The 22,928-nt window shown below is 37.2% G+C and overlaps 4 protein-coding genes across 6 annotated transcripts; all 4 read left to right on the top strand.

The window, feature by feature from the left end:
* Positions 1-192: 192 nt before the first annotated feature.
* ITPK4 (inositol 1,3,4-trisphosphate 5/6-kinase 4) lies at positions 193-6,493 on the top strand. Of its 2 annotated transcripts, XM_021958437.2 has the most exons (13): positions 193-750; positions 989-1,024; positions 1,350-1,548; positions 2,336-2,430; positions 3,007-3,075; positions 3,502-3,704; positions 4,226-4,379; positions 4,751-4,864; positions 5,132-5,194; positions 5,389-5,534; positions 5,637-5,793; positions 5,907-5,981; positions 6,174-6,312. In XM_021958437.2, the coding sequence occupies exons 1-12, from the start codon at positions 568-570 to the stop codon at positions 5,973-5,975; spliced, it is 1,488 nt and encodes a 495-aa protein (XP_021814129.1). In that variant the 5' UTR covers positions 193-567; the 3' UTR covers positions 5,976-5,981; positions 6,174-6,312. The 2 variants fall into 2 exon arrangements, with proteins under 2 accessions (XP_021814129.1, XP_021814128.1); XM_021958436.2 differs by lacking the exon at positions 5,907-5,981 and having other exon boundaries at positions 197-750; positions 6,174-6,493.
* A 790-nt stretch (positions 6,494-7,283) lies between these two features.
* LARP6B (RNA-binding protein) lies at positions 7,284-13,217 on the top strand. 2 transcript variants are annotated; one of them, XM_021958427.2, is made up of 10 exons: positions 7,284-7,993; positions 9,089-9,170; positions 9,507-9,601; positions 9,781-9,852; positions 10,135-10,214; positions 10,333-10,432; positions 11,154-11,201; positions 11,291-11,383; positions 11,736-11,882; positions 12,624-13,217. In XM_021958427.2, the coding sequence occupies exons 1-10, from the start codon at positions 7,517-7,519 to the stop codon at positions 12,879-12,881; spliced, it is 1,452 nt and encodes a 483-aa protein (XP_021814119.2). In that variant the 5' UTR covers positions 7,284-7,516; the 3' UTR covers positions 12,882-13,217. The 2 variants fall into 2 exon arrangements, with proteins under 2 accessions (XP_021814119.2, XP_021814120.2); XM_021958428.2 differs by having other exon boundaries at positions 7,288-7,993; positions 11,315-11,383.
* Positions 13,218-13,704: 487 nt separating this feature from the next.
* On the top strand, positions 13,705-16,955 carry OEP37 (chloroplast outer envelope protein 37). Its single transcript, XM_021958429.2, has 6 exons — positions 13,705-14,296; positions 14,695-14,784; positions 15,305-15,475; positions 15,714-15,808; positions 16,289-16,409; positions 16,679-16,955. The coding sequence occupies exons 1-6, from the start codon at positions 13,871-13,873 to the stop codon at positions 16,808-16,810; spliced, it is 1,035 nt and encodes a 344-aa protein (XP_021814121.1). The 5' UTR covers positions 13,705-13,870; the 3' UTR covers positions 16,811-16,955.
* A 1,218-nt stretch (positions 16,956-18,173) lies between these two features.
* On the top strand, positions 18,174-22,743 carry LOC110756886 (uncharacterized). Its single transcript, XM_021958365.2, has 6 exons — positions 18,174-18,534; positions 19,466-19,660; positions 20,490-20,606; positions 20,751-20,900; positions 21,791-21,849; positions 22,389-22,743. The coding sequence occupies exons 1-6, from the start codon at positions 18,340-18,342 to the stop codon at positions 22,522-22,524; spliced, it is 852 nt and encodes a 283-aa protein (XP_021814057.1). The 5' UTR covers positions 18,174-18,339; the 3' UTR covers positions 22,525-22,743.
* The last annotated feature ends 185 nt before the right edge of the window (positions 22,744-22,928 follow it).

Here is a 22,928-nt window from a genome sequence, read left to right as displayed (position 1 = left end):
GGCCAGAACCAGCAGAAGGGTGCGTTCCAAGGACCCAACCCATTTGTCTAATCTCCTAACGACCCAAACCCTTTTGAAATCAATTTACCAAAACGATTTCTCTTTTTATATATACAGTAATGAGTGTCTGGAAGGAGATGAAACAAATTTCGAGCCCTCAAGAATTTTTTTTATAAAAAAAAAACAAGAAAAGAAAAGCGATACAGGAAAGAGGCATCAGGAGGAAGAAGAACGTACATTAAAGATACGACAGAGAGACGAGAAGCGGTGATCAAATGAGGCATATTGCAGTTGTAGTGCAACGAAAACGCTTACGCTTGTCCCACTGCTAGGCTGACCAGTGTAGTTTTTCTTTTTGGTTTTTTCTTGGGCTTCGGCCCTCCTTGTAACCGAAAAAAAGAAAACGCTTACGCACTCCGCTTTTGGTTCCATTCCCTCGCTCGCTCGCACGCACGCACCGCCTCACATTCTTTCTCTCTCTTTCTTTCTCCACATTTCCTTACTTCCTTACTTCCTTCTTCCATTAGTAGTAGATTTAGAGAGAGAGAGAGAGAGAGAGAGGTAGAGATGGCGGGAGTGGGTGGTGTTGTAGGAGGAGTAATACTGGACGAGTCTGTACTTTTGGCCTCACAACAACTCCAGTATCCCGATTCTTCTTCTTCTTCTTCTCATAGCAGCAGCAATTGTGCCTCTTTCCAACCAGACGCCCACTTTTTGCTCCGTAAGCTCCGCTATTCCAACATCCCTACGGTACGCTACTACTTCTACTTGTACTTTCTCTTGTTCCAACTCTGCCTAATTCTTCAACATTTCGCATAAGTTTCTTTTCATCACTTCGCTAGCTTCTTCTTCTTCCGCTTTTTCTATGTATTCGAAAATAATTCTCTTATGTGCTGGGCATCTTACATTTCCCAAGGAAAAGTTCAATTCTGTAGTAAGCAAAATGGAAATTGTTCGTCTTTTGATATATATTGGCTTCTCTTTGCAGGGCATTTCTTATGGACCAGGTCTTGAAGCTCATAAGGTAGCTTCTCATTTTCCTTGCACATTATTCTTTTCTTAATGAAAGAAAGAATTATAACACTATTGTTAGATATTCATTAGAGCGCTTACCAATTTGACTATCGCACTCTACTGTTTTTACTGATTCATTTAGCTGTGTATAGTATAATTCCCATTTCTTTTCAACTTAGCGCTTTTAAATGTTTTTATAATTCATTTGTGCTTTTGCTGGTAAAAACAATAAAATTCCCTTTTGATACCACATTAAATAAATTATAAAAAGAAAGCAAAATGCTGTAATAGTTTACCCAAACTTTATCCTTAACTACCAAGTCTGCTTGTTATAGGTTAGTATTCTTAAAGAGGTGGCGACGCAGTATTCAATCCATTGCTTCATCTTGGATGCGTCCTCTATAGATGATACTACACGAGAGGTCATGCTAGCTTGGAGTAACATTGGAGGCCGTATTTTGTATCTGGTTTCTAACAAGAAGAGAGACATCTATACTAAACTAAGCAAATGCGGTTGGCTGATCACCATTCTGAGTGAGTATCAGAATTCATGTTTTCCCCAACAATGAGAGTCAGGACTTTTTGTTCTGCACTAGCAGCACTATGGCATGAAAACCAGGTCTACTAATTTAGGTCTGTCATGTGTCATACCAAATTTGACTTGATCAAGTGGTATCAAACACCATTTTCTTGTTTTGGTTCTTGTTAAACCTGATATTGGTACCTCTGACAAAAGAATGATTACAATTCTCGAGGTGCATTTGATGTTATGGACAAAGGTTCAGATATTTAGGATTACTTTTTTTGTTTATTTATTTCTTAGTATGTATAAATCGGTTCATAGGGAATCACCTTGTGATCAAATGGAAATTGTACAAGAAGTTTTTGCAAGTTCTCTCAATTGAATGGAATATCTCCTCAGGAAGAACATATCACATCAAATTCTCTTTGTAGGCATAAATAAACTAGTGAAAGCCAAAAAAATTAATGGAATCAAGTTCTCTATGAAGTTGGGACATTTCTATATATTGAAGTAGAAAAATTGACTTGAGAAGCTGTTTAAGGAGCTTAAATGGGGCCTTCTGATAATATATTCCATATTACACCCATGTGTGCATACACAAGTGAGTATTTCAGCACTAAGTATTCTTTTTTAAAGTATGGCAAGGGAAAACTTGCATTAGAACACTGTCATTATATAATTCTTAGTGAGGGTGTTGGGGCTTCTAGATATAAGAATGTTTTATATCTAAAGTTGTCTGCAACATTGTGATCAATGTTGTCCTGTTGTTTGCTCAAGTAAAAATTATTTTGCTTTCAGATGTTGAAGGCAGCAGTGCATGTGAGAATTCAAGCATGGTTTATATCAACAAACTACAGGAGTTGCCTTTGACTATTTGCCACATAAATAGAAAGGTTTTAAAAAGTAACTGCTGTCCATATTTTACTATTCCTACGGTCTCCGTATTTTACTATTCTTGAATGTGCCGTACTTTGTTTATATGCTCTCTAGAGGTGGAACAGCACCAAGTATGGCCATGCCCCCTCCAAAGTTTTGACAAAGCAACAAGTTTTATTAGTCATTTGGATAGAAGCTAGCTGATAGGAGCCCACATGGGCTTGTATGGCCACTACACTGCACACTCATAGCAACTATGAAGAGGCGGACATTCATTTTGTTTAGAGAAAGAATTAAAGCACCTATAAAGTATTAAACGAACCTCCATTTTAATTTTGATCTATACATGCTTTTTTCCAAAGTTTTTTGTTTAACAATTTTTTTGTGGCTCATCTATGGCCCCTGCCACCGGAATTTTCTGGGTCCGCCATTGCTCTCAATATACTTGCACATTCAAAAAATGGTTTCATCCTGGAAGTTGTCTTATTTTCTGTACAACCTCTTCAGCTTATCGGTCTATGCATAGGAAAAGGGAGAGGTTTTCTTATATATTGCTTGTAAGTTTGAATTTTTATGTTTCACATGGAAAACAGGCAATTGGGAACAGTGTTGTGACTGTCGGTTATATTATGAAGCCTTCTCGTGAAGAAGATTTTGCTAAGGTGAGCCCTCTGTATAATTGAAGGCGATCAGTGGTAGTAGCTAAGAAAATATTTAAGAAAAGGAAGAAGTGTAACTTGTAAGAGGGCCTTGTGACACCATAGACTTTGTGTTATGTAAACATGCCTCATCAAAATGCTAGTGTTATTGATACTTGGTGTAGTGCAAATTTCTGAATTGTACTCATCTGAAAGGCTTTGACTGTTCTCTTGGCTTTTGGCACTTGTGAAAGAACCATGACAGATTAAATGGCTGTAATTATTTAATTGGAGATGTCTAGTAACTTTTGTCCTGAGAAAATCTCAGTTTGGTCTGATTTGTTGTGGCTAGTACTCCAAGTGATCGTTTATTCATAAAAAATATCAGGTAAATTTGACATGTATATATGATTGCATTTTGAAACTTACAAGTCATCTTGAATTTTTCAGAGGGGTGCATTCCCTATGTATCCTACTCAAGATGGGCTGATGTTTGTTCCCCTCACATTTGAGCTCCCTCTATCACCTCAGTTACAAGAAGTTGATGTAGTACTCCACAAAGCAACTGATGAAATTATATCCATTGATTTGAATAGTTCTTTACAGTCCTCTAACACCATAACTTACAGCAGGGGGATGCAGGAATTGCAAAGGTAACTTACGAAGTTTATGAATCTGATTTTTTTCCCCATAGTGTAGTTGGCTTGATGCCAAAAAATATAATTCATCTTAACATTTGCTGGTCTTTTCATATATCTTCTATTGGCAATTATTCCACTGTACACGGCATTTGAGATGAATTTACACTTTGTGGTGCTTCCATCTTAGCCTGTGAAATGTTTCCACCTATAAGGAACTGAAACACACCTGAGAACTAGAAACTCAATGTGCTCTTTAAGTTCCTAGAGACACTGAACTGAATTGGAACATTTCTTGAATCATAAGATATGATTTATTGGTACTGAAGTTGAAATGTGACACACACGTGTGTGCTTTAATGATTTGTAAATGCAAAGGTTTATAGTTTATGCTCTTCTGTAATTTTCTTTTCTTTCTATTAAGCAATATATCTGTGCAGCTCCAATTTAGTTTTAAGCCTTTTTTTCACCATATTATACAGTCCTTATTTCTTTTATTTTCGGTTGTTTCTAAGACCCTGCTTTCTTTTACACAGATATATGGAACATCACTTGGACCTTTGTGTGATTGACCCACTTAACTGTATTTATCCTGTACTGGATCGATTGAAAATTCAACAGATTCTACTTGGGTTGGAGGATCTCAAAACCAGAGGTTGCCATGCAATTAGGGGGGCCAATTTTCTGAAGGTTTTTTGTTTTCTTTTCCTCATAATGGATTCACAATTTGAAAGAAAAAACTTTGATGCTGATACTTTGTCAGTGAACTTTTTGGTAATATGCAGCATATATACATGTCAAATTTACCTAGTAAGTGGGATTAGATATTTCCGTATCATTATTTCTTCATCAATTTAATGATAGTGTTCTCCTGTATTAGAATTGGGTAGTCAATTGGGATCCTGTATTATGTAGGAGTTTCACTATTTGCAGTTATTGTGTTAATTTATGAGAATCACAATATATGGCATAGGTTGGGCAGTAGAACAAAGTTGTTGGTTTCTTCTTAGATGCAGTTGTATGTGGAGTTTTTATTATTCTCATTTTATTTAAAATTACAGGTTGATGATTTTAACCAGGCTGGTTTGATTCAAAGCCTATCTGAAGCTAAATTAGCTCTTCCAAGTATAGTAAAACCTCAAGTTGCTTGTGGTGTAGCCGATTCTCACAGTATGGTAATTCTTTCTTTATTTTTAAAATATAAGGATATCAGTCACATCGCTGCAAATACTTCTCTTTTCCCCCTCATATCTGATTGCATTTATCACCATCTCTGAAAGGTGTTCATATATTTGTTAAATGAATTGCATTGAACTGTTGTGGAGCCAGTATAGTGGAGTGAGATTATGGAAGCATACATGTACCAAGTTGATTTCTTCATCTAAAGTCACCAACTCTGCTGTACTGTTTAAATTTGAAAAACCTCAACCCTTACCTTACAGGCAATTGTTTTTAGAGTTGAAGATTTCAAGGATTTGACTGTTCCTCTTCCAGCAATTATACAGGTGAGAAAGATTTAATTTTAATTCGATGAATTTGGTGTAGCATCTTACCTAACATATTTGATATAGGAATTATATTTACTCCAACCTAATGCAACGTTATGTATTAAAAGAATAGGTGTCAAAGTCCAGGTATGGTTTGCCAAGCGTGTCCATGCATGCTAATTTACAGGTCTGAAATCATAAATTATTTGCAGGAATATGTGGATCATTCATCAACACTCTACAAATTTTACGTCTTGGGTGAAAAAGTTTATCATGCAGTTAAGAACTCTACTCCAAATGCAGATACCTTGATGAAATTATCTGGAAGTAAGGAGCTCAAACCCTTGGTCTTTGACAGGTAGCATGCTCTCTTCCCCTTCTGCTCTACCTTTCCTTTTGTTCTTGATTTGTTAATGCATGTATTCAAAGACACCCATGTCATGGTGATTTTCCTTCACAGCTTAAAATCTCTACCGACTACCAAGGGAAACCCAAATTCTGGAGATGATAATAGCTCAAAGGCCACTGATCACTGCATTGATCTCGAGCTGGTTACTAGTGCAGCTAATTGGCTTATGAGAAAGCTTGAACTGACCATCTTTGGCTTTGATGTTGTTGTAAGTAACCAAGTTAAGTTTGCTCAATTATATATTATAGCAACCCACAATTTCACCAAATTAAGCTACAAGCCTATGTTGATGCGTTGATTGAGTATTATGCTTGTGAAAAGGAAAATCAAAATAGAACAATGAGGACAACTGTATGGTTCGTAACCACCAGAACTTCCTTATCTACCTGAAGCAAGGTAGTGTGATATTACTTGTTTGCTCCGTGACACCCATTTCGACATCTTTGCTTCTGTCTCCTACAAGTTATTTGCTTCATACATTATGCAGTGGAGCAAAAATGAACATCCCTGTGTTGGATTGTGCTGACGTGTGTGGCCGTGATATTTTGTGCACATTTTGACCCAATTTTTCTTGTCATGTGGATGCAGATTCAGGAAGGCACTGGTGACCATGTCATTGTTGATGTAAACTACCTTCCCTCATTCAAGGAAGTTCCCAATGAAGTTGCCATCCCTGCGTTTTGGGATGCTATTAAGAAGAAATTTGAATTGAAAAGGACGACATGAGCAACTGCTAGTGTTTTGACTTGTACCTGCAAGTAGTTGGTTTGTTAACATGAAGTTTGATAATGACAACGGATTTACAGAGACAAGAGTTCGTGTAATAGAATTGTATTTTATTACATAAATTGCACTCTTATCTCAAGAACTCTAAGCAATGAAACCTTCTTCTTCTTCTTTTTTGGTCATTTTCATATCTTTGGATGGCAAGAATCATGTTGAAGAAAAGGAGTTAGAAGTTGGGAAATCTTTACTTTGAAAAACATGAGCCGACTCTACCGGCCTCTCAAAACTACGAGAAGTAGAATCGAATATTTGTTTAAAAATTAAAATGAAAAGTAATAATAAAAAGGTTGTAAACTTTGTGAGTAGGAATTTTAAACGGCTCAAGTATGAAGACGATCAAGGAAACGTTTGAGGAGGAGCCACCGGTGGGGATGGGGGGTTGCGATGGATTTGTATTTCGGGTCTTTTTATTTTATTAATGGAAAAATATATAATTTTTTTAATTTTTAAAAAAATATAAAGAAAGAAAAGTGTTGGATGTCAAAAGAAAACAATTAAGCCTCATTAAATCATGGAGTTACATTATAGGATCTATTATGGCAACTGAAAATAGGTGAATAATTTCCAACGATTAAGTTCTATGCTTAAGTTGTCAAACAATGGAAATATTCATTTCACATCTTTAATTTTTGACTTTTAACTAAATTCCGAGTTATTTTCCTTCATTAAAACAGATGATAGCAAAAAGAAACTTTGTTTTTAGCCGAATAGCTCAAAAAAAAAAAAAAAGACTTGGGGTGACTCTATGTGTACTGTTTTGAGCGTACGTTGACCAATTGACAAAGAGACTGACTAAGTGAGAGCCGGCACGGAAGGGTGAAGAACAAAGGCCCAGTCCAGTCCAGTCCAACTGTTGGAGAAGTAGGGCAGAAAGAAGAGGATGAAGTAAGAGAACGATGGGAAGAGTCAAGCATTAGTAGGGGTCCCCACATTACGAAAATCCAAATGGACCAATCGATGAGGAATGAGAATCAAAAGTATAAATAGGCGAGGATCGGAAGCAGCCTGAAACCCGAGAAGTCCTCTCCACTGTCCTCTCCGCCCCTCACAGGGCTCTCTCCCTCGTTTTTCTACTCCAACAAGTTCCTCTTTCTTCCCCCACCCTCATCCATAACACCCCTAAACCCCCTACAAACAAGATTAAAATGGCCCAAGGGGAATCCCCACCGTCCGATTCTACATCAGATCCATCTCTGTCCCGGAACGTCTCGTTTAGCCGACTGAACGCCCAGGCTCCCGAGTTCGTCCCAACCAATCGCAGTGGCAGCACACCCACATCTGGGCCCACACCCGCACCGGGGCCGGCAGCGCCTCCGGTGTCTGCGGGTCAGGTCCACGTCTACTCTCCGCCTTCAGTCCCTTTCCATGTGCCGATCCAGGTCGTCCCTCCTCCTCCTCCTCCTCATGTGGTGCCGGTGCCGGTCCATCATCATCACTTACCAGTCCAGTACCATCATCACCACCAGTATCATTACTCTGGATTTGGAGACCAAGAGGCGGCCGTGCAGCACAAGCAGCAGCAGCAGCTGGGAGAGCAAGCTCAGGTGGATCATGCTTCTTCCTCCTCCTCCTCCAAGACTCACAAGCTTTCCGATGAAGCTACTTCCAAGATTTTGAATCAGGTTCGCGTTTACTTTTTTATTCTCTTTTACTACCTTTTTCTTCATAGCGCCTTATGCTGTTTTAGTCTTTTCCAAATATTCAATCTTCACCAAATCACGGATACTATTAGCTTCTTTTGGATTTTGGTCCATCACACCAGATCCTAATCTTTGAACACCTCGAACCATAAACACACACGTCTCTCATTCTGATTCTAGAGTTTGGCAGTTTATTGTGCTTGTGAATTGTGCCTAATCTTTTTTCGGATATACTTAGCGATTCCAAATTCCAATGGTGCAGTATAAGTTGGAAGGAAGAGCAGCGTGTCCTGTATTCCTATGCATACAATTCAAGTCTCCAAAAGGACCTGAGAAAAATTGAACACTAATTTATAGGCATGTAAAAACGGAATGCGGCTTAAGTTTACCCAAATTCAAATTGGAACCTCCTCTGCATTCTCTAAATATCTAACGCTCCTTTACCTCCGTAGAAGGTGGTCAAATGATCCTCCTCCTAAAGTTATCATAGGTGACAATTCTCTACCCCAAGTGTAAGATCAAGCGAAAAACACCATCTTTAGCAGTGCTTTGGTTCTTCAGGTGGCTCTTCATCTCCAGTAGAACCTAGACCATACCTGAGCAACAAGACTTTTTAAGATCTACAACAGATAAAAAAGGGATTTTAAAGATCTGAGTGTCCGAAAGATCAGAAGATGGAACAACGGACCTATACAAAACCTTGAGTAGAAGGTTTCTACATAGATAAAGAGGAAACATTAGGTAAAGCTTCTGGAATAGTGGTTGTCAGAACACTGGCAGACCTAGTGGTCAAGATAGAATCAGTGTGATGAGGTTGACTTGTGCTTCTCTTCAAATAAGAAGCTTAAATAGACTAAATCATCACATAAAATGCATTAGAAATTGAATAAGTCAGTCCTCATCACAAGGAATTATTAAACAAAGCAATACCATTCATTTAGTCCATTATGGTTCAGATAATGCAAATTGATCTGAAAAAAAAAGACATTTGAGAATGAAAATGTGCAGTAGAGTCACCAGCTATTTTTATTAATTGTGAAGATCACTTCATGAACTTTGCCTGATAAAATTTTGTAGGTGGAGTATTATTTCAGTGACCTAAACTTGGCTACTACTGATCATCTTATGAGGTTCATAAACAAAGACCCTGAAGGATTTGGTAAGCTATATTTCTTTTACCTTTCCTATCTTTGATTAGGAATGCAGCACATACCAATCTTTTTCTTTTACTTTTACTTTTCTTTTGATTTTCTTTTATAATTTAGTACGGTTTTATATGTATCATAGAGTTGGATTCACCGTCTGTGTGCCCGTAATATACTTGATCTGCTTACCTTCAAGTTAAAGGGAAAATAGCTTACTCTAAGACGGGCATGTGTGCCTGCGGAAACACATTTAAGTAATTTATACGATTTTTGTATTCTAATTGTTATTTTGGAAGTCCTTGATTGATTTTTTTATCGTTATTAACTATTTAATATTCATTCTGATATAGTGCCAATATCTGTTGTTGCATCTTTCAAGAAGATTAAGGCCCTTGTAAATAGTCAATCTCAGCTTGCAACTGTATTGCGGAACTCTTCAAAACTTGTGAGTTTATATGTTTGAGCTCGTGCTTAATATGCTATTGTCGTCCTTAAGGAATCCTCTTGTTGACTCCTTTTCTTTTTTGTTTCCCCTCTAAAAATGGAACTTTTTTTCAACTCACCTGTGTATCCTTTTTTCATTTAGTCTATGTTTTTAATCTTTAATGATGTCATATTCTGCAGGTAGTTCATGAAGATGGAAAGAAAGTTAGACGCCAGCATCCCCTGACTCAGTCAGATATGGAAGAGTTGCAAGTATGTTTTACTTGTATTCAGTCCCATTTACATGTTTTCAGGACAAAAGCTTTGGTTTGGTGCCTTGTCTATAGTGTCATTTTGTTCCTTTATGCCAAAAATTTTGTGAATGGGTCTTTTAAAAAGTTTCATTTTAAGTATAACAGGTAAATTATATTTTTATGGTTATTCTTCTGTAGTAAGACTCGTTTTAAATCCTTGCTTAAATTGATAATTGTTGATGTTTCATGAAAACTAGATACTTGTTTCCTCTTACCATATAATGTGCATTCTGATCTGTAGTCTCGCATAGTTGTCGCTGAAAATTTGCCTGAGGATCATTGCCACCAAAACCTCATGAAGGTTTTCTCTGCTGCTGGGAGGTACCAAAATCACATTGTGTTGTAGATTTTTTTTATTTATTTGAATGCTTTATTTTCTGAGTAAAATCTGTTTTTTCAATCCTAGAAGTCTATATAACGTTGAGTTGTTCTTTGACAGTGTGAAGACAATCCGTACCTGCCAGCCACAAACCTCCAATAGTGGTGCTTCCCCAGCATCCAGATCTACAAAAGCAGATGGCACGCTTTTCAGTAACAAGGTATACATAACAACACATGCACTTGCTTGGAGCAGGTTATGGTTTGTTATGGGTTGTGCTGTTCTTTGGACTTTCATTGTTTTCAGCAACTTTGACCATTTTTCTTCTGTGAAGTAAAGTTTGCTTATTTCTAACCCTGCGTGGTGATGGAGGGTGGGAAATGGGTCAATATTAGGATAGGTGAAAGGTTTGATCCCTTCCAATGTAACAAAAAGAAAATCGTTCATTCTAGATTGCTTCAGGTATAAAAAGATAATAGGTATGCCTCCCAAAAGACTGGTTTCTGACTTAAATTTTATTAGGTTACAATATTTTCTAGTATGAGGGGGCTAACCTTTTGAGAAGTTGTCTCACAGAAAGATGCTTTTACAAAATTATGCCTCAATTTTTAAAGTAATCTGGAAAATTGCAGATTAACCAAACCAAAGTGTATTGGTCTGATGATGCAATCATCTTTGGCTTTGGGACTGACCTATGAAGGACCTTCCTTGCATTGATTTTATATTGTAACTTAGCACTAATATTGCAGTGGCTGTAGCGACATTCTTTCACCCAGAAAAAAAAAAAGGATGTTATGTTTTAAGAAATCATACTCGGTGAAATAGATCAACATTAATGCAAATGTCACTAATGTTTATAGTTAATAGTTTTGTTATCATTATTACTCACATACAGTTAAAGATGGACAGAAATATCTGATATCTGGACTCTTTTTCTGTAGTTGCATGCATTTGTGGAATATGAATCCCCTGAGCTGGCAGAGAAAGCTGTAAGTGTTTGCTGTGATTTGACATCAATATGGCCTTCGCCATGCTCATTACACAGAATAAATGTGCATTTCTTTCTTTGGTAAGACAGATCACTGTGCATTTCTATCTTCAGGTTGCAGAGCTTAATGATGAGGCCAACTGGAGGAGTGGCCTTAAAGTCCGTTTAATGCTTAGACGAGCGGTATATGCCCAAAACTATGGTTCTTTGTTAGGTAGTTCAATTTGGTTCCTGAAATTATAGTTTAACACGAACTGTGGGCTTATGAAATTATAGTTCAATTCAGTTCCTGAAATTCAGTTGGCTTATGAAATTAAGATTTCGAACTGTATAATTGAAATGTATACTTTCCCAAATGAGCTAATGTTATAGAATAAATGTTGACATAAATTACTTTCTTGTTATTTTAGTTAATCATATAATTGGGGTGTATGTGATTGGTCCCATGCTGCTTGACTGAATGATCTTTCAGCATAGTAACTTAGTTGATTTGGACCAGTCCATTGATGTTTCTGTTTGTTTGTTCCATTCTCAGTCAAAACCTGCTCAAGTGCGGGGGAAAAAGGGGCAAGATGGGGAAGTGCAATTAGACGAAGAGGATGCTTCTTCACCTGAACAGCAGGCCAATGAAAAACAATCAGTAGATTCTTCCCAGCAGTCTGATGCCACTTCACATGAACATGTAAGCGCTCACAGACTCATTTAAATGTGTATGTCTTCTTTTTTGGACAATTAGATTTTCATTGCTAAATTTTCACAGATGCTAATTGGACAAACTTTTTCCATAAAGTTTTTATTTATTTATTTATTTTGGTCAAGGCTTTTTCCATAAACTTAATGGTAGCATATGCATAGTATTGGAATGTAGCTTTACATTTCCCTTACGTTAGGGATGAAAGTAAACACTTGTTACAGATGTCAAGCAACAAGTTCCTTGGTGAGGGAAAGTTAGCAAAGAGTTTTATGTATCACACTTGGACTCATTCTTGGCTAGTTTCTTATTTGTATGTATTATTTTTAATGTATCATCTCTAATATCATAATCATTTCATCCAGCATGAATTGACCTTAGGATAGAAGTCTCCCAGCTATAGCATCTTCAACAGAATTGAAAATTTGTTTAATTTCTAGTATCAAAATTGATAACTTAGGAAACTGTGGTATGTAATTCCCTTGAACAGTTGCCGCTACTAAGAGTTTGTCTTGGCTTGTTCATTTACAAGGCAAAAGCTAATGATTGCAGCACACAATAAATATTAACAAGAAATCCATCACCATTTTAGTAATGTTCATATAAATTGCATTGTCATAAAACAGGCATCACTTCAACTCATATCAGATTATATGAGGAATTGTGAAATTGACATCTGAAATCATTACTTCCTGAAGATATAGGTATGTTGTAATTTTTTTTTCTTTGCAGGGAGAGGAGCATGGCAATGACAAGGAGGTCGGGCAGAGGAAAGGGCGTAATCGAGGCCGTGGGAAGGGGCGTGGGCGAGGTCAATACCATCATAATAATAATCGTGGAAATCATGTGGGGCCTCCTCCTCACAATTCAGTTGGCAGTATTGAGCAGCCAGGAGTAGCCAAGCAGCAGCCTCCTGGGCCGCGTATGCCAGATGGCACAAGGGGATTTGCAATGGGTCGGGGGAAGCCAGTTGCTGTTAATATTGCATAAGGATTAAGGACAGGGTATTTGAGAGGCTTTTTCGTTTTGTATCTGTGGCTGCAAGTACATGTTGGGGATGGGAAACTATGCCTTCTCGTGTGGTGTTTGATGGCAAGGTTTTACAAGGGCTGTCAATCCAGTGTAGTTTAAGGGTCAACTTTCCATTATATGTCGATTAAATTTTCTGATTGTGTTTTGTACTGAGGGAAGGATGATTAGGAACAAATGTGATTTTGCCTTCTTTTTAAAGATATAGGGGAAAAAAAAAAGGAAGTGAAAGCCATAAACACCAATGGTTAAATGTGAGTGAAACAGATATTGAAATTGAACTTTTCTTGACAGTCATCACTCTTCCTCTCTCCGTCGACCAGAAAAATTACATGTATTGAATTAGAAGAGGGTGAGATCATCAGTCGGCTTTGTTGTTACACTCAGTGTCATGTCCGTCAGTCCAAGAAAGAACAATGTTATATATATATATATGGTTATTCTCTTATCCGGATGTCCGTACGTTATTATCGTGCGGATACTATTGTAAACAGGCAGGGAAGCAGGGAGGGTTAGTACAAAATACATAGCGTCCGCACGATAATAACGTCCGGATATTCACATAAGAGAATTTCTGTATATATATTTTCTGCAATTTTGCATCCTCGCTTATGATTTTAGCTATTTTAAAATTTGAAAAAACAAATCTTTGGTTGGTAAAAAACAGAGGGTTGAATGAAGAAATAATAACAATAAAACACAAGGGTCCGGGTTCGAAATCTGAATGATGCATCAAAGTGAAGTAAGAAAGACTTAAATAAAAGACATGAAAAGAGTGAAAGTGAATGGCCACTGGCCAGTCATCTACATTTCCGCCTAATAAAAAGAATCATAGAAGAAACACAGGAGACATACGGTCTCTTCTCTCTCTCTTTCTTGAGGTTCAGAGTTTAGAGTCGGAGGTGGGAGAAGGAAGTAGTTAGTGAGTGAGTGAGTGAGTGAATTTAGTAATGGCGGAGCCAATAATGGTACCCAGCCTCCCGGGGAATCCAAACCCTAATTACCAGGGCCTACCAACTGCAAGTGTTGATCCTCCTCCTCCTCCTCCTCCTCCTCCGCCTTCATCAGCCACAGGAGGTTCGAGGAGCCCCATCATATTCAGCTTCCCGGAAAGGCCTTCGATTCGACTCACTTCCGAGTTCGACAGCGACACGTCCGTTTTCTTCCACAAGGTCTCGTGCAAGCTGTTTGACAGCCTGGCTAAACTGAAGCTCTCCTTCCACAACAACCACAAGGGCGAGCTCTCTCCGCCCCACTTGGCACTTGTCTCCAAGCACCTCTCCATTAACTACGACTTTGAAGATCAATCTACTCTCCTCAGCGGCTCCGTCGATGTTGGTCCTCGATTGCAACTCCGTGCTACCCATGATCTCAAGGTTACCTATCTCTCTATCTATCTATTTTTCATTTTTTGCTTCTTACCTTTCTTATTAATTTTGCCCTTTTAACTCAACTCTTCAAGTCTCTTCTCTTTCACATGCAAATTTGTAATCTAATGTAATCTTACACCATATTATCAGTAGGAGCTTGCTTCTGCTGGCCTGGCCCGGCCCGGCCCCATGAGTTGTTGAGCAATATGTAACTAATGTCACTTCATTTCTATTAATAAAACAAATTAATATCTTCGTGTCTATGTCTATGTCTATGTTTTACCCAAGCTTCTTGACATGAGATTGACCAAGCTTCTTCTCTGATGCATGTGATGATATGTACCTTTGGTGAATTTTTTTTATGTGCTTATGTGTTGCCTCTCTGAATGTCATCATGTTTTTAGGCACAACAAGGAGAGGCATCCGCGGTTGCGAAGCTTGCTGAACCTGGCTATGCATTTGAACTCTCTTCTCCTGTACCTTCTGTCGGTTTCGTAAGTACAGTATATCACACTATCCCACGTGTGGACTTTCATCTGGCATTCCATTTACATATTATTTTTGTGTATAATCTTAGCATGTAACTCTAACCAGACGCAAATAAGACATGTCCTTGGAGTTCTACTGCTGTCAGGACTCAATAGTGTTGCAAACTTGTTTCTGTTTTAAAGCGTGCTTCAGCATTCATAACTTGGATTGTTACATTCTGATACTCAATGATAACAAACTTCAAAAATCATTATTTGGATTGCTGAGTTGGTGTAGTTTTTATCTGATGCCATCGCACTGCTTTACAATTTACAAGTAATGCCACTATGTATGAATTACCTAACAGAAAAAAAAAAAAAAAAGAATCCATTATTTAGTAATTTCTTATCTTCCTGTTTCTGCTGCCAGAGTATCCCTTATTTTTCCCCTTGTTTAATTTTTACCGGGGGAAACAGAATTGGAGGATCTGGTTGCACCATATTACATGATAAGTTTTATTACGTTAATTTCGTTCTGGTGCTGCAGCCAAAAGCTACCCTTAAATTCCCCCTTGGTGAAGTTTCTTTGGAGGAAAAAGAAGAAGAGGAGACGAAGAGAATGTTGTCGATCAATGGCATTGTGAAAGGCCAAATTTTGAATGGGTTGTGCACTGCTCATTATGCGGATGAGGATTTGAAGTTGAGGTACTCATACAAGGTAATCATTATATTACTCTGGTTTTGCTTTTTGGATGCTTTTCAATTAAACAAGATGGATGACCGGGTCCCAATAAAAAATGTAGAAAAGATGTATGGCTGGGTTGTGTAAATGTGTAGTCCAGAACATGTTCCCTACGAAAATATTCATCATCCCTGAATAGCTGAATGAATTCATTTTTCATCATGTTGGTGTTTCATCTCTGTGAGTTTTGCTGAGATGTTTGGGTTTTTCACAGGATGAGGAGATGTCTTTTATCCCGACCTTTTCTCTGCCTTCGAATGCATTGTCCTTTGCTTTTAAGCGTCGGTTTAGTCCTTCAGACAAGTTGAGGTTAGAAATCTTTTCTTCTGCCTAATTCAATTTTTTTTCTTTTTTGTTTTGTTTGTTGGATTCGTACTTGACTTGCTTGCTGACAGATGTAAACATGTACCTGGCTATCATGTTATTCTAGTTTTTAGGATAACAGGACCGTATATAAATGTTAGGTCAAGAGCATGAGGTGCTTGGTTTAGTGCTTATAAATCCATTCAGGTTGAGTTGACAAATCTCTATATCATATTTCACTGTGTGAGTAACTGTGTTGTCTGCTTAATATCATCAATTCATGCATAGCATTTGTAAAACTGAAAGTAAATCTTGTCTCCAGTATTTATTCATATAAAGAGTCTCCAATTAATTATTGGTCTAGCATGAATTTTTCTTGAGCTTGAGAGGAGCACTTTTGAGTTTGCCAATTACTACATGTTTCAGTCATCTGTGTCCAGACTGTTGGAAATTTTTTATACTTCATTTTGATGATTTCATCTCCAGCTACTGGTACAATTTTGATTCCAACTACTGGAGTGCGGTATACAAGCACACATATGGCAAGGACTTGAAACTTAAAGCTGGTTATGATTCAGAGGTGCGCCTAGGCTGGGCATCTCTTTGGGTAAGTGCTTATATGAGAAAAGTATTTTAAAGTTTTCTTGTTAAAGAAGGCTTGGCATTGGCACAAAGGAGGCATTGGTGCGCTTGAAAAGGGAATTTGGAAGGAAAACCTGAGGGTATATGTGGGGTCAAACAAGTATTTCACATACACCCACACTAGTATTGACATAATGCTTTGTTAAGTAAATTTGTAAGAAAATTGAGGTTCATAAAAATTAGCTTTTTATGAAGAAATGATAGTATAGTATAGTGATCGTGATCCTGTTTCAGGTTGGAGATGAAGATGGCAAAGCAAGGACAGCCCCAATGAAGATGAAGCTTCAATTCATGCTCCAAGTGCCACAAGATGACATTCGATCATCAACTTTGATGTTCCGGGTTAAAAAGAGATGGGACATATAGTCTCTGGTTGGTTGTGGGATCATGGGATCATGCTATCCTTTTATACACTTTCAACTCGGGTTCTAATGCTTATTGCTGTATAATGGCATCAATTGTTTTGTATTTGACCAGTTGAAAAAATATTTTGATATTTAGCAGGTGACAAGCAAGCAGTCCAAACGGAAACATATTAAACCACACAAAGAAGTCGTTTCTCTGAAATGAAACAAAAATAAAGAAAATGCGGTCCTCCCTCCTCCTGAATTCCACTGCTCCTTCCTTGCCTCCAAACTAGTTGGTTGTGGCTACTAATTTTTTCCCAAAAGAAAAATATGCCTTGGATTTAGTCTGCATTTGATTTACGTACGAATAAAATTTGAGAGGTGAGAAGTGAGGTTGCTGGATCAGATACTAAAGAACAAAAAGCTGTGGGAGGGAGGGATGAAAGCAAGTAGCTTTCTATATTTTTTGTCATAAACTGCTTGCTTGTGGTCCCTGTTTGTCTGTTATGCTGTACAAACAGCCAGCTGATGCTGATGCTGATGGCAATGGTATGCGTCGCGTGGTAGATCGATCCAATGTTTCATGAAAATTGAAATCCTAAAGTTTCATGAAATTCTTGTGAGACTCGTCGCATGCCATGCATCATCCCCTTCCCTTCATGACCACATGAAGAAAGCTGCATTTTTAATATTTATTTGTATTGTAAATTGTAAAATGAACTGAAAAATGTAAAATGATTTTGTATTTTCATGTAAACCATATGAATTTATACATTTATTTATACTTTGTAATATAGAGGGGCACTAAGTTTTGAGAAGCGAAAGAGCAAAGTGTCCAACTCTAGTATTGGAAATTGGACGTGAAGGTAGAGACACATTCGTTAGAGTTTCTTTCTTTCTTTCTTTCTTTCTTTCTACCCATTGGAATTTGGAATTGGAGCTACCTCTCATTTTATGAACAACATTAGGATTGTTAGAATTTTGTCCCGTTGGACCGGATTGTTAAAGTATTCTCATCTTTAATGGATTGGTGCAAGTATTGTCCTTTAGAAACTTCAGAATACATTTATTAAAAAACAAAAAAGGGCCAAACTTGCTAATCAGAGATTTCATATTCGAATCTCACGGTATCATAGTTGTTTGTGTGAGAAATCTTTATTTCCTCTTCGGAAAAAAAAAGTAAAAGGAAAAACTCATTATACAGTTGGCAGTAAAGTAGATGTCTTTTTTTACCAGTTCAGTTGAGAGCTGTGTGGAGGTCAAAATATGAAGAACAATATATAATAAAAAAAGCCGAAAAGCAAACGAAAAGAGGAAAGGGTAAAGGGTAAAGGGTAAAGGAAGCCCTTTGACAAAATTCTATTCCATTTCACAATTCTATCTTCTATGACTTCTAAATAAAACATATCATATCTGCTCTTATTCAATTCTCTTATTAGATTTTTTTTTTTCTTTTCCAATTGGAGGATATTAAAAGAGAAGAGAAAAGGAGCGCAGAAAGATAGAAGGAAGGAAAAGCTGCCCAGAGCAAAGTTTTGAAAGGCAGGAATGACAGCACCTTTGAGGCTTTTCTTGCCTCTAACCACCATTACTGCCTATTCTTCTTCTTCAGACTTTCCCTCCAAGTCCCTCAAATCCTTTCACTCTGCAAGCCCTAATTTCAAGGTTTCCTACTCTTCCTCTCTCTCATCTCACCACCACACATGTACTGGAAACAAGACACCCATTCGCTCCAAGCGGAAGGTATCTCTCTACATATTTATATGTTCGTATCTATATCATCAACTTTTCTTAATTTTAAGAATTGGGTCTTGTTCATTGAGGTTCTTGTGATGGAAAAGGTAGTATTTTTGGGCTTGGAGATCCTTATCCTTAGTTTTTGGAATGAGCTGGCTATAATGGGACGCTGTTCCTTCATATAGTAATTGAAATTTTCCTTGAAAATTGGGTCTTGTTTGTTTAAGCGCTTCATGGGTTTCTTTATTATCTGAAGAGGCTGCAATGGGATTTGCACTTAGTGTACGTTGAGGTACAGGTTTAAAACAAATGGGTTTAATCTAGATTTTCAATTTTTATTTGTCCTAAACCCGTTTAATTTCTTGTAAAACTCAGGCGTGTATCTTCCATGATCGCAGTTGTAGTTTAGTTTCGTTACTGTATGGTTTATGAATTAACATGGAAAATGTTAGCATAAGGTTCGTGAATTTGTCCATCGGTTGTTCATATGTATGCTTCTTGGGTCTACAGGAGTACAAAAGGTAACTGCTTTGAAGTTGTAGTGCATCTGCATGTGTAGTATTTTTATGATTTCATCTTGAACTGCCCCCACCTAAAACTTTGGGGATCAAACATGTAGCCAGTGCAAGTAGTCATTATATACGGCTTTAAAGAGTTTAGTTGATATTACATGTATCCCGTTTTAGTATCACTTACTGGGACTGATCAACCAGCATCAAGCTCTCTGTAAACTTTTTAGGCAAAAAAACATTTCTTTCACTATGGAAATGCTACAGAGAACAGTTTTTATTATTATTATTATTATTATTATTGTTTCTTTTATACACGTATTAGAAGTCATGCGAGCTTGAACTTGTATGATCACCACTCTTTGTGGGCAGTTGGTTTTCACTAATGATTTACTACCAGGGGATCTGTTTTTTCTGTACTGGTATAGTGGCTCTGCGGACATATGAGAAGAGATCAAGACATAGATAGTCCATCAAATGAAGACAATAAGGGTGCGAGGATGTTCGGTTCTGATGAAGAAGTAGGCACCCAAATCCCAACCCAAGCTCAATCTGTTGTTGAAGGATCAGGAGCAGTTCTGGTATCAGAGTTTAGACCTGTGGCAGATGTTGATTATCTACAGGTGTGTTTATTAATCAATTTGGCTTTCTTTTCACTCCTTTGGTGGATGTTTGGGGTTGGTGTGGGTTCTTTTGTGTGACTTTCCTTTTTACCATTGTCTTAGCCCAGTCAATTTTTTATTAACCTAAGCAAACATTAATTGAACCCAAATTAAACTGGCAAGTATACAAGTATAGGGATGATCTCAACGCATATTGTAAAATTGTTACTCAACTAATTCAACAAAAAAATGACTGTTTGAAATAATCTAAAGTTTAATAAACAAAAATTCAACTGGAGAAACCCCTAACTTGAGTCAGGGTACTTCGCCTTATCCTCAATATCCTTTTGCAGTATTAATTCTCACTTGAGTCGTGTACTGTTAAAACACAAAAGAGACTAATTTGCTCAAATAATAAAATACAAACTAAAATTAGGGTGATTAGATATTTTGTTTTAAATCATGCTTGAGTCGTTTTCCTTTTCTAATTTCAATATAGTTGTCCCTCACCTCTTCACCCCAAGCTTTGTAAAAATCATAGTATGCATTGTCTCCTTTCAAACCAAAAGTTTGGGACCTAAGGATATTATTTTGAGATAAATGTGCAGTTAAAACTTGGGGTTTGGTATCTCTGATAATCTTTTTCAAATAAATTTTCTTCTAAGTCCAACAGTCACAGATGTTTGGCAGCAACTTCTGAGTGGCCCATCTCTTACAGATGTTGCATGCCTTTTGTTGTTTGTCTTGTCTCTCATTTGTAATTTTACTTGCAGCTTGAAAGCACAATCAGTCTTCCTACTTTGTGCTACTTCAGATATTTAGAATTTTATTTCTGTAATATTATCTGCAGGAATTATTAGCCATTCAGCAACAAGGGCCCCGAGCAATTGGCTTCTTTGGGACCCGTAATATGGGATTCATGCATCAAGAACTTATCGAGATTCTTAGCTATGCGATGGTTATCACTGTAAGAGCTGTACATTATATTTTCTATCTGGCATTATGAGTACTTAGCTATCAGATGTTCAACAATGCTGAGTCTTTTCAGTTTCTGTTGAATCTGAACGGATCAGTGCTCTTGACTTGTATGTTCCTCAACTCCTGTTTGCAGAAAAATCACATATATACATCAGGGGCATCTGGCACTAATGCAGCTGTTATTAGGGGTGCTCTCAGAGCAGAGAAACCAGAATTACTTACGGTAATCTTGCCTCAAAGCTTGAAGAAGCAACCTCCTGAGAGCCAGGAATTATTGTCTAAAGTAAGAATTTCTTAAAGTGACATTCCTTAAATATTATGCTTTCATCTATTGCAAAATTTTGGTCTTTACTAAAATTTTCTCATAGTATTTACATAATTGTAGTTTTTAATTGCTTTTTGTCTCCTAGTTTTGACTCTCAGTTGAGTTTCGTTCTTCTTTTTGCCTTTTTGGCTTTTCTTAATGCTATTTTTCTAAAATAATTTCTTTAACCACTACAGAAGCGTCTTTAGTAGTTCTCATGCACATCATTCTTGCCCTGTGCATTCCTCTTGGTAAAATTTCATCTATCAAAGAAAAACTATTTATACAAGATCCATGTCTCTTTTGATGTATTTGATCTTTGTTTTTCTTTTTTTTATTCTTAAGGAAGTTTTAATAGAAATTTTTATTCATCTGCCTACGCTCTCAAAATACTCATCCATTCATATTTGGTTGGGTAAGGTCGTTTTGCAATCAATTCCTTGTACACTCATGAATCTAGCTTCAATCGTTTTGTTATGTTAGAATACAGTTCCTACAATTTATTACTACACACACACACACACACACACACACACACACACACACATATATATATATATATATATATATATATATATATAGAGAGAGAGAGAGAGAGAGAGAGAGAGAGAGAGAGATAGTGAGTGAAAGCGTTACAAGAGTAGGTCTGCAGTAGAATTCCTCAGAAAATGAATTTGAATCAGGGGCTATAGTTATTTACGAATTTGATTGGTGCATATAAGCTTGAACTGAATTTAATGGGTTCAGGTGCTGAAATATGTTTCTAGTTAATATTTCCGTGAACTGTGGTAATGATACACTTGTTCCCACCACCTGAAAAAGGAAAAGCAATATTGTTATGGGAATTGATAATTTTTTGGGGTTTTCAGGTCAAGAATGTGATAGAGAAGCCTTACAATGATCATCTACCTCTGTTAGAAGCCAGCAGGTTGATAGTTGCTCCACTTACTTATATTTATTTAATTATTATAATTTCAACTACCATGTTTTCTTCCAGTACTATGTAGCGCTAATCATTACCTATTTATGATGCCTACTGAAAATTCAAGATATTAATATATGCACAGCATTTGATATTAAGCATCTCCCCTCCTAAGGGCCAAAGCCATGGTTTGCTTCTGCAGCACCTGATAAGACTGAGGCCAAAAGGGTGTATTTTCTTATAAGAACCCAATCCAACTGTTACCGGCCATTGCTCTATTTACTATGATCAAGCTTGTAGATGAGCTTGAATTTTTTACCCAGTCTCTATCAAGACAGTTGAGCCCCTTTGAGTTTTCTAGGTTTGATCAAGCAACTCATCAAATTGTGCCAAACGTCAACTTGAATTGCTCGTGTAAATTCCTTTAAACCAAGGTCTACTAGAATCTGAAAATGAAATAGTTAGTCGTGATTGGTAGTTAGTGTAGCTTTCATGTTATAGCAGGCAATACTACAAATTTCATGTCTTCCATGTTGAAACTGCAGGTTGTGCAATATGGACATCATTTCACATGTACAACAAGTTATATGCTTTGCGTTTCATGATAGTAAATTGCTCATGGAAACTTGTCAAGAGGCCAAAAATCTCCGGAAAATCGTGACTCTCTTCTATCTAGATTGAACCATTGTTCATGCTGTCCATACATTTTGAGAGAGTGAGAGAGGGAGAGAGGGAGAGAGCACTTATATTTTTGTTTGTAAAAAATTAGATGGAACCTACCAGACCACATGACTTTGTAGAGTGAAATAGTGAGGGAGATCAATTTGCTCTCATTCTGTAATTGGAAAGAGGTGTATTTTGTTGGTATATTTTTAAGGGGAAGGAAATCTTGGAAATAAATGTTGGTGCATTGAATTAAATTTCATGAACTCACCACAAAATGTATGAGAAACTCATACATGCATGCCATTTTTGAAATATGGAATTTGAAGATGAAAGGGAAAAAAAGAAAAAGAAAGAGAAAAAAAGGAAGACCGAATTGTCATATAGATGTTTGTTTTGTTCTTAGCTTGCATGCAGTAGAC

This window comes from Prunus avium, chromosome 7, assembly GCF_965620075.1.
Source record: "Prunus avium chromosome 7, drPruAviu1.hap1.1, whole genome shotgun sequence".
Taxonomy (NCBI): Eukaryota; Viridiplantae; Streptophyta; class Magnoliopsida; order Rosales; family Rosaceae; genus Prunus; species Prunus avium.
Note: the sequence above shows the minus strand (reverse complement) of the source record. Positions and strands in the feature narration are given on the sequence as shown.

Excerpts from the sequence above, each read along its gene's own strand:
- ITPK4 (XM_021958436.2), top strand. The coding sequence starts at position 568 with ATGGCGGGAGTGGGTGGTGTTGTAGGAGGAGTAATACTGGACGAGTCT. Across the intron at positions 5,535-5,636 it reads AAACCCTTGGTCTTTGACAG|CTTAAAATCTCTACCGACTA; the intron begins GTAGCATGCTCT and ends TTTCCTTCACAG. Across the intron at positions 5,794-6,173 it reads TCTTTGGCTTTGATGTTGTT|ATTCAGGAAGGCACTGGTGA; the intron begins GTAAGTAACCAA and ends ATGTGGATGCAG.
- LARP6B (XM_021958427.2), top strand. The coding sequence starts at position 7,517 with ATGGCCCAAGGGGAATCCCCACCGTCCGATTCTACATCAGATCCATCT. Across the intron at positions 9,171-9,506 it reads CAAAGACCCTGAAGGATTTG|TGCCAATATCTGTTGTTGCA; the intron begins GTAAGCTATATT and ends ATTCTGATATAG. Across the intron at positions 11,202-11,290 it reads CTGAGCTGGCAGAGAAAGCT|ATCACTGTGCATTTCTATCT; the intron begins GTAAGTGTTTGC and ends TTGGTAAGACAG.
- OEP37 (XM_021958429.2), top strand. The coding sequence starts at position 13,871 with ATGGCGGAGCCAATAATGGTACCCAGCCTCCCGGGGAATCCAAACCCT. Across the intron at positions 14,785-15,304 it reads CTGTACCTTCTGTCGGTTTC|CCAAAAGCTACCCTTAAATT; the intron begins GTAAGTACAGTA and ends CTGGTGCTGCAG. Across the intron at positions 15,476-15,713 it reads AGTTGAGGTACTCATACAAG|GATGAGGAGATGTCTTTTAT; the intron begins GTAATCATTATA and ends GGTTTTTCACAG.
- LOC110756886 (XM_021958365.2), top strand. The coding sequence starts at position 18,340 with ATGACAGCACCTTTGAGGCTTTTCTTGCCTCTAACCACCATTACTGCC. Across the intron at positions 20,901-21,790 it reads GCCAGGAATTATTGTCTAAA|GTCAAGAATGTGATAGAGAA; the intron begins GTAAGAATTTCT and ends TGGGGTTTTCAG. Across the intron at positions 21,850-22,388 it reads CCTCTGTTAGAAGCCAGCAG|GTTGTGCAATATGGACATCA; the intron begins GTTGATAGTTGC and ends TTGAAACTGCAG.